General features: G+C 38.7%; 1 protein-coding gene across 7 annotated transcripts in view; it reads left to right on the top strand.

Annotated features, from left to right (window-relative positions):
• Positions 1-12,852, top strand: part of GK (glycerol kinase) — a 67,466-nt gene that overhangs the window by 29,805 nt on the left and 24,809 nt on the right. For 4 of the 7 annotated variants that reach the window (XM_059051515.2, XM_067023973.1, XM_059051516.2 and 1 more), the window contains 7 exons: positions 1,907-1,983; positions 4,207-4,344; positions 6,461-6,570; positions 7,034-7,100; positions 8,221-8,238; positions 9,937-9,972; positions 10,345-10,412. In XM_059051515.2, the coding sequence (XP_058907498.1) occupies positions 1,907-1,983; positions 4,207-4,344; positions 6,461-6,570; positions 7,034-7,100; positions 8,221-8,238; positions 9,937-9,972; positions 10,345-10,412 (514 nt within the window). The remainder of the gene's footprint in view (positions 1-1,906; positions 1,984-4,206; positions 4,345-6,460; positions 6,571-7,033; positions 7,101-8,220; positions 8,239-9,936; positions 9,973-10,344; positions 10,413-12,852) is intronic. The other 3 variants (XM_059051519.2, XM_059051517.2, XM_059051518.2) reach the window with 1 other exon arrangement.

Here is a 12,852-nt window from a genome sequence, read left to right as displayed (position 1 = left end):
TAAAACTTTTCTCTCGACCTCCTCTACTTTTCCCAAGTCCTCTGGTTAAGCCTTTAACACCTGCTAGGGTTGCTTGCCTATGAGGAAGGTCCACCTTTGTCACAGTCGCACAACACTGCCACTGTGTACAAAGCAGATTTCCCTTGTTCCCCGGACGTGGGAGACCTTGCCAACTCCACAGTGCTGCTGCTAATGGCTGTATCAATCACAGGGCAAGTAATAGAAAACTGAGCCCCAAGTAAGTGAAGTTATAAGGGGAAAAAAAGGAATTCTACAAGTAGCTTAGTTCAGGTGCTGTTTGATGCTCAAGTCAGACAGTATCGCCTGGATCCCCCCGCAAGTCTGTCTCTTCTGGGTTGGCTCCAGACGTGGCCGATGCAGCTCTCTATTCAAGAGGGCACCAGGCCCAGCTACACACTCCCAAGTTGAGCTGAGAACAGGGACTCTTGCAGACTGAGCACAAATCTCAGTTGGGCTGATTCGACCACATCAGAGCCCATCAGAGGCTGATTTGCTCCTCTCGTGAACCGCTCACTAGGGACACGATACTGGACCTGGGGGTAGGGTTGAACCTCAGGCCGAGGATGAGGGAGAGTTGACTTCCTAAAGAGAATTAAAGATACTGCTCCCAGCAGCAAGAGGAATGGACGCTGGGCAGCAAATGCAGATGTCATTGCTAGGCTGTGTATTCCCATAGTCCTCCTCTTTGTGTCCTGTTTCCTTGGTTACGATGAGCCTTGTTTTCTTAGTTTTGCCCACCTTTGGAAAGCAGTATAGTGTCCTGAAGCCCCTGATTTAATTCTTATGCAAAGTAGCCACTGTCAAAATCAAGCACAGGCAAGCCCTCAAGGGAAATGATGCTTTAAGTAATTAAAAAGAATTGGTTAAAATTCAGGACAGGAAATAACTGGTTTTTAAATGAAGAGAAAGGAATAGTACAGTTAAGGGTGAGCCAAACTCTAGACAGTAACTGCCAGCAGTCACACGTGTAGTGGGCAGGCATGCATAATCTTCCTGGTACCCTTTGAATAAACTGTTTTTAGGAGGCATCTGAGCACAGTCAGTGCCTAAAAATACTGAGTGACCACTCACAGATTAAAAGTTGTAAAAGTTAAGTACAAACCTGAAATATGACAAATAAAGCTCAGCTGATCCTATTGTTTACCCTTTGCAATTGTTCTGTATACTATTTAATGCATTCTCTTTCTCAAGCCTTCTGTTATAAAGCAGAACAGAACTTTCTACTAGGGGGATCAGAAAGCGGATGATAGTTATTTAGTGAAAACAACATTGATCTGTTAAAATGATGGAGAAAGAATGGTGACCTTTAAATAATTCTTGTAGCGATTCTGGATTCTAGCCTACTTTGAAAGAGTTTGATGTAAATAAGCATTTTGTACATAAGCGACTGAATCTTATTTTTTTCCCCCTCTATAATAGTATCAGGTTCTCTACTTTGTCACAAACTGCTACCAGGTTTTTCTAAGGTACATGCTTTATACATGGTATAGTGATCCTGGGCTGTGCATTTTGCCCTGGCAACTAGCCTGCCTAGCATTTAGATTTTCTCTGCACTCATGTATGCCTAGAAAATCCATATCCAAAACAATTCTTTCATTTTTTTCTATAAAAAAGGATACAAAATCAGCACCCTAAGGTATGTATTGTTCTCCTAACTTGGCCTATAATTTTGCATAAAAGCTTCAAATTCTCCCTCATACATTTATTCTCTCTTCTAACAATGTGCCCATTCATTTCTGATTTTCTAATTTCTGTCTTTTGAAAGCCGTACCATTTTAATTGCTTATGGAAACTAATCAGTCTCCTATCCTTAACAGTGATTTCATTAAGATCTGATTTTTTTAAATGAAGTTTTTCATATATATTATTGTATTTTGATCTATAGTGTGGCTTGACCTAAGAACCCAGTCTACCGTTGAGAGTCTTAGTAAAAGAATTCCAGGAAATAATAACTTTGTCAAGGTAAGAGATCTCTTCAAAAGTATACTATAAAAATGCTTGTTTGGGCTTCCCTGGGCTTCCCAGTGGTTGGGAGTGTGCCTGCCGATGCAGGGGACGCGGGTTCGTGCCCCGGTCCAGGAGGATCCCACATGCCGCGGAGCGGCTGGGCCCGTGGGCCGTGGCCACTGCGCCTGCGCATCCGGAGCCTGTGCTCCGCGACGGGAGAGGCCACAGCGGTGAGAGGCCGGCGTACCGCAAAAAAAAAAAAAAAAATGCTTGTTTAACAAAAAAAGTTTGGAGATTTCACCAGGCCTTACATCTTATTGCACAATAGTTAGTTGATACAATTGATACAATTAGTTAGTTGATACAATTGATAGACAGATATCTCCACAGATAATTACCTTTCTATCTTCCTTGCCCTGTGGTGGATTGGAGGAATAATATTCCAAGGTAAATAGGCTGGAGGGGATAATAAGGTGTCCCAGTGGCTTAAACCATACTCCTCACGGAGTGTTTCCTGTAACTCAACCGTGCTTTCCAAATCCTTCTCTCTCTCTTTTTTTTTTACTGTCCATCAAAGAAAGTTCTGCATGCTTTTTAGTTTTTAGGCATCTGGATTCAGGGAGAGAAACTAGAAGACACTCCAGCCTTCACTTGAACTCCTCTTCCACTTTCTTCATATGAAGAAGCCAATAAAAAATGCCTAATTTTCAGTCCTTATATAGATCTCTCTTCAGATAAATGAAGGGAGAGAAAATTTTTGAAACAGGTGAGGTACTTTTCTTAGCAAGGTCAAGGCCAATTTCTCCTACTGTCCAAACGGAAATTCCTTTTTTTTTCTTTCTTTTTTTTTTTTTTTTTTTGGTTTATTCCCTTTATATTTGTCAGTGGGACTCTTAAATGGCAGTTTCTTGTGGTTCTTGGTTCTGAAGCTAGTGCTCAAATCCCATTAATTGCAGCAATCTAACAAACCATCCCCCTACCGTTACCCACCCAAATAACCTCAGTCTTGTCCTGAGTATACCCTCACCCATTTCCTATTCCGTTCTCTTGGCCAACCTGCCCAGCCTTCACGCCTACCTCCAGCTGTACTTTGCTTCAAGGGGTGCATGTTTTTCTCTCCAAAGCCATTTTAGGCAACTTTTAAACACCTACTTAAATCATGAAAATGAGATATTTATATGCTACCTCACTATTTGGTTTGTGGGATGACCCTTGGTCCTTCATATCAAAGAAGCATATTCCCATATGTTATTTCCTTTTATTATTTTTGAGCATTGATCTTTTCTTTTCTAGGAAAGCTAGAAAACTGTGAGTTACGATTCTTAACTTACAAGGTTGCATTAAAGTGTTAAATCCTTTGGTTTGAGCTTTTTTTTTACTGAACATATCCATGGGAGATGAGAAGGAAAAGGGATCACTTTGTGTAGATGGGTGATAAATGAGGCTAGGGATCAAGAAGGGGAAGATAGTTGCAGTATTTTGATGTATGTATTTTCTTAACCACTTTCACCAGCCCTTATAAATATAGTGTTTAATATACTAACAAAACTGAATTGGACCTGATCCATTCTCAAGGAAGACTGATAAGCCCATGTTCCATTTTTACCCTTTAACCTTTATTCAATTCACCCTCCCTTTGTTCAATCTATTTGCTGAATTTAGGCAACTACTTTCTTTTATATATATATATATATATACTATTTTTTTTAGTTTATTGAGGTAACATTGGTTTGTAACATCATATATGTTTCATGTACACAACATTATATTTCGACTGGCAACTACTGTTAAGGCTTATATGTTTTAAAACAATCTTCTGGTTGTGGTCATTAGTTGATGAATTGATATAATCTCTGATTTTCAATAGTTTAAATGTCACTTTCATGGAATGTAAAATAAAAAGCAGAGTTTTGGGCTAGCTTCTGTATGTGATCCTAACTCATCACAAAAGGTAACTCTGTGTCTTAACTATCTAGATTTCAGGGCATATGTCATTTAATTTTCTCTTTAACCTTGCTACGTGGATGCGTTTTGAACTGCAAACATACCACTCTGATCTTTGTTCATGAACATGCGTTCTTGTGCCATGAGATAGGAAAAGTATTTTTATCCATAATACTGTAGGATTGCCTTTAGGGCCATTGAATATTTTGTGATTTATTGAGTTTTTTGATTTGGTGTTTTATTTTAAGCTGTTATGAATTTAATTTCCTGGCTGAATTTAATAACTGTTTTTAGTCCAAGACAGGCCTTCCACTTAGCACTTATTTCAGTGCAGTGAAACTTCGTTGGCTCCTTGACAATGTGAGAAAAGTTCAAAAGGCAGTTGAAGAAGATAGAGCTCTTTTTGGGACCGTTGATTCATGGCTTATTTGGGTATGTTTAAATATCATGTGTGTGTGGAGAAAATTTTTAAACTGCCTGTCTTTTTTCTACAAAGAGTTTCAAACTTTTTAGTTGGCAGCATCATTAAGAAAAGCCATTCAAGAAACAGCAGGACAGTTCAGCCTCCATTTGAGAGGCATTTTTGCCTGCTTCTTCTTGATTTTTTCTTGCCTTATTTCAGCAAAAATGGAGGATGATTACCAAAACCACATCTCATGTCTATTACCTTTAGAATAACTAATTTAGATAATTATCAATTAGTAAATTTAAGTAGCCTTTATCTGCTACCTATCATACCGTCCCTTGCTATGTGCAGGGGCTTGGTTCTAGGACCAGCCGTGGATAGTTAGCTGTCTGTATCTGCGGATCATGTAGTACTGTATTATTTATTTTAAAAATCCACGTATAAGTGCACCTGCACAATTCAAATCTGTGTTGCTCAAGGGTCAACTGTACTTCTTTTCCACTAGCCATTTCTTAGAAGAAATTTATTTATTTCTTCTCTTTTCTACTATTTAACATGATAAAACACCTAGGCTACGTTTGAACATTTGCTTTCAACATCACACAGCTGAATTTTACTTAAGTCACAATATGAAAAATCATAGTGGAAATTTCTGATATATAATCTTTTTGCCTAAGCTGAACATGGATGAGTAGAAACAAACATTTCCCAGATCTCTATATATCTTGAAAGTACATGTTCGTTCTCTTCGTTCTCTCTCCCCTCTCTCTCTCTGTCTCTCTCTCTCTCTCTTTCTCTGTTATTTATATTAAGGGCATTTGCAAATACACCCAAAAAGTGGAGGGAATAGTGTCATCAACCTCTAGAACAATGAGTCAGCTACAGTAATCAGCTGTGGCCAAACTTGGTTCAACTGTACTCACTCTTTCTCCCCCATGCATAATTTAAAGCGAATGCCAGACATATAATTTCATTTGTAAACACTTCTCTAAGTATGTGATTATCTTTTCCAACATTCAGGGGAGCTTCAAGGGAACACTGCCCCTATTCTCACTTGCCAGATCCACAGAGCAGATCTTTCAAACCCCCTATGAGGAAGTGGCGCCTTCTCCAGCCCTCCCTGTGCTTGGCCAGGGCATGCTGTGCATTGTGCTCATGGCCGGCAGTTTTCACACGTGTCGGTCACAGTTGAAATAATTCTGAAAATAATTCTCACAATTGTCTGGAGCCAGACTAAGACAAGATGTGGAACTGTGAGCTGCAGGAGACTTGAGGGAGCACATTTGGCTGCACCCCCTTCATGATGCCGTTTCTCCGCTTTTGTTCCTTTCTTACTTCTCATTGCTTCTACGTAAAAGGAAGCAGCAGTCCTTGCAGGTCAGGTACAAGAGTATTAACATTAGAGAGTTTAAAACTCTGCTTTCAGGATATGTGCTTGGGTCACTGCAGGCACAACCCAGTGAGAATTGTTATTCCAAAACATGGACGCACGAACACACACACACACTCACACACACGCGCGCACACACGCACACAACAAGAACAACAACAGCAACACAGGGGTCGGTAAGATCCTAAGAGGCAAGCATTTCAATGTATTTTACTTTGCCAAATTTAATAAGGCTCTGTGTCTTCCAAAGATAAGAGGATGAAAACAAAAACTGAATTTTTTTCTTTAACCATCAATTAGCTAGAACTGCTGTCCAGTATGGTAGCCACTTAGCCACATGTGGCTGTTGAGCACTTGAAATGTGGCGGGTCTGAATTGAGACGTGCATGAGTGTAAAATATACACTGTATTTCAGAGTTAGTACAAAAAATAGAAGGTAAAATGTCTCAGTAATAATTCTGTATATTGAAAGGGTATTTTGGATTACATAAAATATATAGTATTATTAATTTCACCTGCTTCTTTATATTATTTAAATGTAGCTACTAGAAAATATTCAAGTACATATGTGGCTCAGTGTGGTTCAATTACATTATATTTCTATTGGACACTGCTGAAAACGTAAAAATTAAGTAATCGAAATGCTCCATTCTCCCGCCTTATGTGCTCTGCAACTGATTATGGCACTTGACAAAGTGTAAATTAAATTGCACATAAGTACAGATTTAACATGTCCTTTTCATTCTGTCCAGAGCTTGACAGGAGGAGCCAGTGGAGGTGTCCATTGTACAGATGTAACAAATGCAAGCAGGACGATGCTTTTCAACATCCATTCTTTGGAATGGGATAAAGAGCTCTGCGAGTGAGTTGTGTTTTACCCTAAGAATAGTTTTCCAAGTGTGTGGCCTATTTATAACCTAAATCTTACTATTTTCAGATGTCAGTGGAGCACCAAACTTTAACTGTTGATATTTCAACTACAATATACAAGTCTATGTTGGATATTCTTTTAAAACAGACTATTAGTGCATATATAATAAATAGGCCAAATTAAGTAACTGTCTTGATTATTTTTCAAGGAAAATTAGGTTCCTCTATAAAAGTACTTTGGTTTTTGTGTGCTTTTTATTTTGTATTGATTTGTTTGTATAAAGTTAGAGTGTTAAATACCCAAGCATACTGCTGGCTTATTTATTTGTTACTATTTAATTGTACACTCAAACACGTTCATTTTTAATTGTTGTTTACATGCCTTTAAATTCATATAAATGTTTCTAGATGTTTATTTAAAATAGTTTTATATACCCAATCTTATTGTTTTTTAGATTTTTTGAAATTCCAATGAAAATTCTTCCAAACGTCCGGAGTTCTTCTGAGATCTATGGCCTAATGGTAAAATAATAATAATAATAATAATAATTTTTATCTTAAAAAAGGCTTTACTATTCAGAATTCAAAAGTCAATTGTGTTACGTTTTATATTTTGAGACCTGTACATTTTGTGAATGTTGGCAGTATGTAAAATAAGAATTTAGTATTGTTTAGTTTTATAACTTAAAATTCTTGAGTCCTTCTTACCAGTTTATATTTTATATAAACTTTATATAAAACTGTATATAAAAACTTTATCTATTATAAACTTTATTAGCTTTTCTTTGAGTATTTTAAAGTATTAATGAGATAATCTAACTACAGAGGGTGGTAAGGGAATGTTTGAGCCGGTTTATTCTTTTAATCCAAATAACTGTTTAGTAGTTGGGATGCCTGCTTTTAATTTATGGGAAAGTCTCTTCACATTTTAGTGGTGTTCTTTTTCCTGTTGAATCTCCTTTAATGGCCAAACCATGTCTCATATTAGATTCTTTGTCAGCCTGAGCAAAACTTTAGCAAAGAAACTGAAAGCAAAGAGTCTGTTCTGATTTGTGATTGCTGATTAAACTGGTTTCCATCATGGACATTTTTACTGTTGCTTTCATTGAAACCCACAGAAAAAGTAGTCTAAGCAAAAAGTACACTTAGAATCACTGAGTATCTCTGATTACACATCAGGGATGAAAACCTCTAGGAGCATTTGAACTGGTGTTTAAGCTCAAAACAACTAGAATTTATGGTAAAGATTAAGAAAAGTCTTAGATTAATTGCCAAAAAATAATGTTTTGACATTTCGTGAAAAACATTAGAAACTCTACTTATAGACTTAATAATAATAGAGTAGAACACTAAGTGTTCTGGATAAAGCTTAAGCAAGAATTCTTAAATGTTTCATTTATAATAAAGCCCTTTAAGGCAAAATGGAATTTTTTAAGGGAAGCATAGTCGTTGCTTATCTACAATTTAAAAGTGCTTTGATAATTTCATAGCTACCTATAAACTGACTTGGGTCAGAGAAAAAAAAAACTATTCTTGAGAAACAGTTTCAGAGGATGGTTAAAAAAACATTTAACTGGCCTAGTTTTCTCTTGCATTTAAAATATTATGCTTCTGTCCCCCTCTCTCCCCTTGCTGACTATAGAAAATCTCTCATAGTCTGGTGAGTAGGTTGCCCACCAATTATGCTACCCATTCATTTGGAAAAGATACAGTGCATTTCCATTTAGTTTTAGATAAGCAGAAGTCCATTTACTAAGTAGATTAATCTAGAACCTTCCATGACCCTCCAAATTATTATAAGCTCTAGTCAAGCTTTAGGTATTTTTAAAATGTAACCTTATTTATTTTTAAGTCTTCCATAAGGCTGAGGAAGACTAAGGTAGTTTTCTGGAATGAGAAATTCTGATGGTCCCTATTACAAAGTACAGTTGTGATGTGCTTTGGGCTTTAGCACAATAGGGAAATTAGGTGGTTTTTAGATATCCTAAACATATATCTTAAAAGATGTCTTGCCCAACCTTTCAGACCAGTTAGTTGGAAATGCACTGTCACTTTTTCTGCATGCTTCACCAGAGGATATTCCCAGGAATCCTCCGGAGACCCCCCTCCCTGTGAAGAAAAAAGAGCGCTTTCCGTGCCTGACTGCACATAGTAGATTCTGCTGGTAGTTTGATAATAACTTCAATAGTATAAGCAAAGACTTCTTTCAGTATTTAAATACATTAAGATATCTAGTCTATAGGTTTCCTGATTCACTTTCAGCCCTTCACTTATTATCCAGGTTCAGAGTTTCTAAGAATTTATACAGTAAATAAAAGACAGGTCTTGGATTAACCCAAAAGCATGAAAGAAGTAAAATGTTATCCACTAGCTAGAGGGTATTTTTTACTTTGTAAAGGGTTTCCACACATATGCTATTATTTCCTTATCATAGCCATGTGAGGTGGCTTCTGTTCTTACCCTCACTGTCACAGATAGGGAACCCGAAGCTCCCAGAGGCCAGGAGATGGGCTTACAAATGGCAGGCTGTGAGGGGTCAGGCTAAAGCTTTCGTTTGGTGCTCTTCCTAATACATCACAGGCACTTCAGGGATCATATTCCTTTCCCCTAATTCCTTAATATCAGTACAAATTGCTTTGTATTAGTGTAAGTTGTTTGTTTGTTTCTTTTTCACAATTAAGTTGGGTAAAGTCCACAGACAAGTCACTTAAATCTCATTTTTTCCCCTAGAATGCTGGCCATACTTGATCAAAGTCAAAACCACTCTTCATGGCATAAATTAACTCTTGCTTATCAAAACTTGAAGAATGATGTTGGCTATGAACAAATAATACCCACTACCTGAACCCTCTCTTGTTTCTTACTTATCTTCAGAGCAGTTTGGGTAGGAAGTACTGTTGGTAAAATACAGCCTTCCAAAACAGACATGTTCCACGCTGGTTTAATAGCTATTTGTATGTTCATTTTAAAGGATGTGTTAGTCTTTTCTTAGTAACAACAATAATAGCAAAGAGCTAATGGCCTTTGGCATGCATATAAGCCCAGGCCCATTTTGTAGATAAATAAATTGAGGCATAGAGAAGTTCCAGCGGCCTGCTCAGTGACTAACTAACTAACCAGGAGTAGAACCCGCGTCTCCTGACTCTCAGTCCAGTGTTTCACGTCCATGTCTCTTCTTGTCATTCTAGGAATATTTCTAGTATCTCTCTCTCTGAACCACTCATGTAGTTGAAACACTTGCTTTGTCTTGTCTGCCCACATGCTCTGGCATGTTGCTATTCGTGTTCATTCCTGTTGCAATTATGTTAGTAGAGCCAAATTTGTGATTATTCATAATCCTTTTTTAAAATTTTATTAGAAAGCTGGGGCCTTGGAAGGTGTACCAATATCTGGGGTAAGTTTCATCACCAAACATCTCCCTGCTACCCGCCCCCTTCCATGTTATGGCTTTCCTTAATCAATCTTCCTCCTTCCTTAACTATGGAAAATAAGTACGAGCAGCCCAATTGGCTAATTCTTGTTTCACTGTGACACAGTGTAGGCTATTGAGAATTTTTTCTGAATAAATTAATTCTAACTCTCGCTTCCTGTACCTGTTTGCAGTGTTAACACATGGGAAAATGGCCAAATGGAGGCAATGCAAAGAACATAAGACAATTCATTCCTTCGTAAATAAAGAGGGGAAAATAAATCTTATGGCTCTCCTAGAAAGGAAATGAACAATATTGTCTTAGTCAGTGTTCCTTATTGTCATGTATACTTCCAGTGTTTGGGGGACCAATCTGCTGCATTGGTGGGACAAATGTGCTTCCAGGATGGACAAGCCAAAAACACGTGAGTTTTAAGAAACAGACCTGAAAACCAGTGGTGTTTTGTTTGTTTTTCCCTTTGGTGTTTTGAACGAGGAAATGCTTTTGAAGTTCATCCAGGCTGAAAATTAATAGCTTAAGAGTTCCAGTACAGATATATATATATATACACACTTTTCACCATTTGTTTTTCTTCATCTCCTTCACATAGAATTCACTATGCCATATGTAAACAAACTGAGGCTTGTGAAAACCTTAATTCTTAGAATTCAGTACCTTTTCCATCCAAAAACTAAATGTTGGTTTAAAGTATTCTTGCCTCGGGACTTCCCTGGCGGTCCAGCGGTTAAGACTCTGAGCTTCCACTTCCAATTTTCAACACGGTGTTCCTGCCCTAGACTTTCTCACTAATTATAAAGTCATATTTTTGTGGGATTTTCAATGTTACTTCCCCGGCACTGTGCTTTCTGCCCGCCATCTGGAGTTTCTCCTTGGACAGGAAGCCAGCTGCGTTTTTCTCCTCATCTCATCTTCTTACTACTCATACATGCAGTCCGTAACGAGCCCCCTATTTAAGAATGATAAGATTACTCCCACTTTAGGCTGAGAAAGATTCTCAGAGAGCTTAAGCTAGTAAGTGGGAGCAGCGGTCTTTGCACCCAGATCCAGCTGCTTCAATTTAGCCGGGGTACTTGACCTCTGTACTTTACTGTCCTCCGTGTGGAAAAGAGTGCCACAGACCTGGCAGGAGACTATCTGCGTTTAAGTGGTTTTTTTCTTGAGGATTTTCTAATTCTCTCACTAATGTTAACTTCAGTGGTTACGTTCTTCTTTTGTCAATAATGGAATGTCTCTACGTTTTAGATGAAGTGTTCTTGTACTCTGGTAGGGTCAGAAGTCCTCATGCAAAAGTGTGGCATTATTTGTGTGAGAGTTTTTTTGGGCGGGAAGATGGGAAAATTCTTTGCAGGTCATGGTATCCTGCATGTCACCATCAAGGAGTGTTTGAGTCAGCGTGCGTCTGGAAACATATTCTTTGAATTCTGGGTCCCAGGTAGCTGAGTCAGGAGTCAGAGACACGATAGAAATGGTAGAAAAGTAAGCTGTCCCCTCCGCCCCCTTCTTTCGTCCTCTGTTAGATACCCTAATGCTAGTAAATCAGATGCTATCTCTCTTTGTCAAGTACCTAACACTACAGAGCACATGGGAAGCGCCCAATAAGGTTGCCAGGTTTTCCCTCTCGTTATAGTCCCCTCCCCCTTAAGCATTATCATCCAAGTCCCGAAATGACGCATTTAAGTTAGCGAGGGCTTGCTGAGTACCTCTGCAGCCATTGCAGGTTGGCAGAGGGGAATAATAGCAAATTGTAAGATCTCTGGGCTCATGTTTCTCTTCCTGAGGGGAAAGAACACAAATATACAGTTCGTCATATTATAAATCAGAACTTATGTGCCATAAAAAACTTGGAAGTACTGCTGTTGGGTTTCATAGGGAGGGGAGAAAAATCACAAAAGATTGTTAGTAATGAGATGTTTTGAAGACTGAGCAATATCGGTGAACGCATGCAACACTGAACCAAGATGCAAACAGGGAAATGGAAGACTTTATTTAGAGAATGTGGAGAACATGTGGGTAGGGAAGTGGTTGTGGGAAAATAAGGCTAGGGGGGCGGTGTGAAACCCTAAACTTCAGACAGAGGAGTTTTTTCTTGAAGGCAGTGGAACACTTCTGAAGGTTTGTGGGCTGGTGTTCAGAGAGGACTGGAGCTGTTCATTAATGAAATGGCAGTCCTGGGTTAAAGTGGGGAGAGACTAGAGGCAAAGAGGACATGGAGGAGGCCACCATGGCATCTCAGTAACAAGGACAAAGAAGGATGAGGACTGAGGGAGACGTGGGTGGATGTCCATGGCGCTACAGAGGGACAAGAGACAGGAAGCAGGTATGGAGTCTAGTCCCCTGGGCCCAGTGGTTAGATTTAGCCAAAGTAGCGAATGGGTCCAAGTAGAAGAATTTGTGTTTGGGACACGTTGGCAGTACTGGTAGACTGTACGTTACACACATACGGTAATGGGGAATGAATTCAGTATAAAAATAAGGGATTTTGAATTGCCCATATTTAGAGGTGATTTTTGAAGCAATAAGAAGAGATACAATTACCAAGAAAAAGTACATAGGTAGAGGAGATATTTAGAAGAAGGAAGAGATGAAGGGATGTAGAATTCAGACAGATAGAATGTAATTAGTCATTAAAGTGGAGATCCAGTGTAGAGCTGTTTAAGAGAGGGGCTTGGTCAGCAGTGCAAAATAGTGCAAATAGGTCGTGGAGGCTGAGAAAGAGAACAGACCACTGTACCTAGAAATCAGGTCTTCAGTGGTGACCTCCAAGAAGGAAGTTTTAGTAGAATGCTCAAGATGGAAGCCAGGTTGCAAGTGGTCAAAAGAGATGCGGGTAGGTAGCGAATAGA

The sequence above is a fragment of the Kogia breviceps genome, chromosome X, assembly GCF_026419965.1.
Source record: "Kogia breviceps isolate mKogBre1 chromosome X, mKogBre1 haplotype 1, whole genome shotgun sequence".
NCBI lineage: Eukaryota > Metazoa > Chordata > Mammalia > Artiodactyla > Physeteridae > Kogia > Kogia breviceps.
Note: the sequence above shows the minus strand (reverse complement) of the source record. Positions and strands in the feature narration are given on the sequence as shown.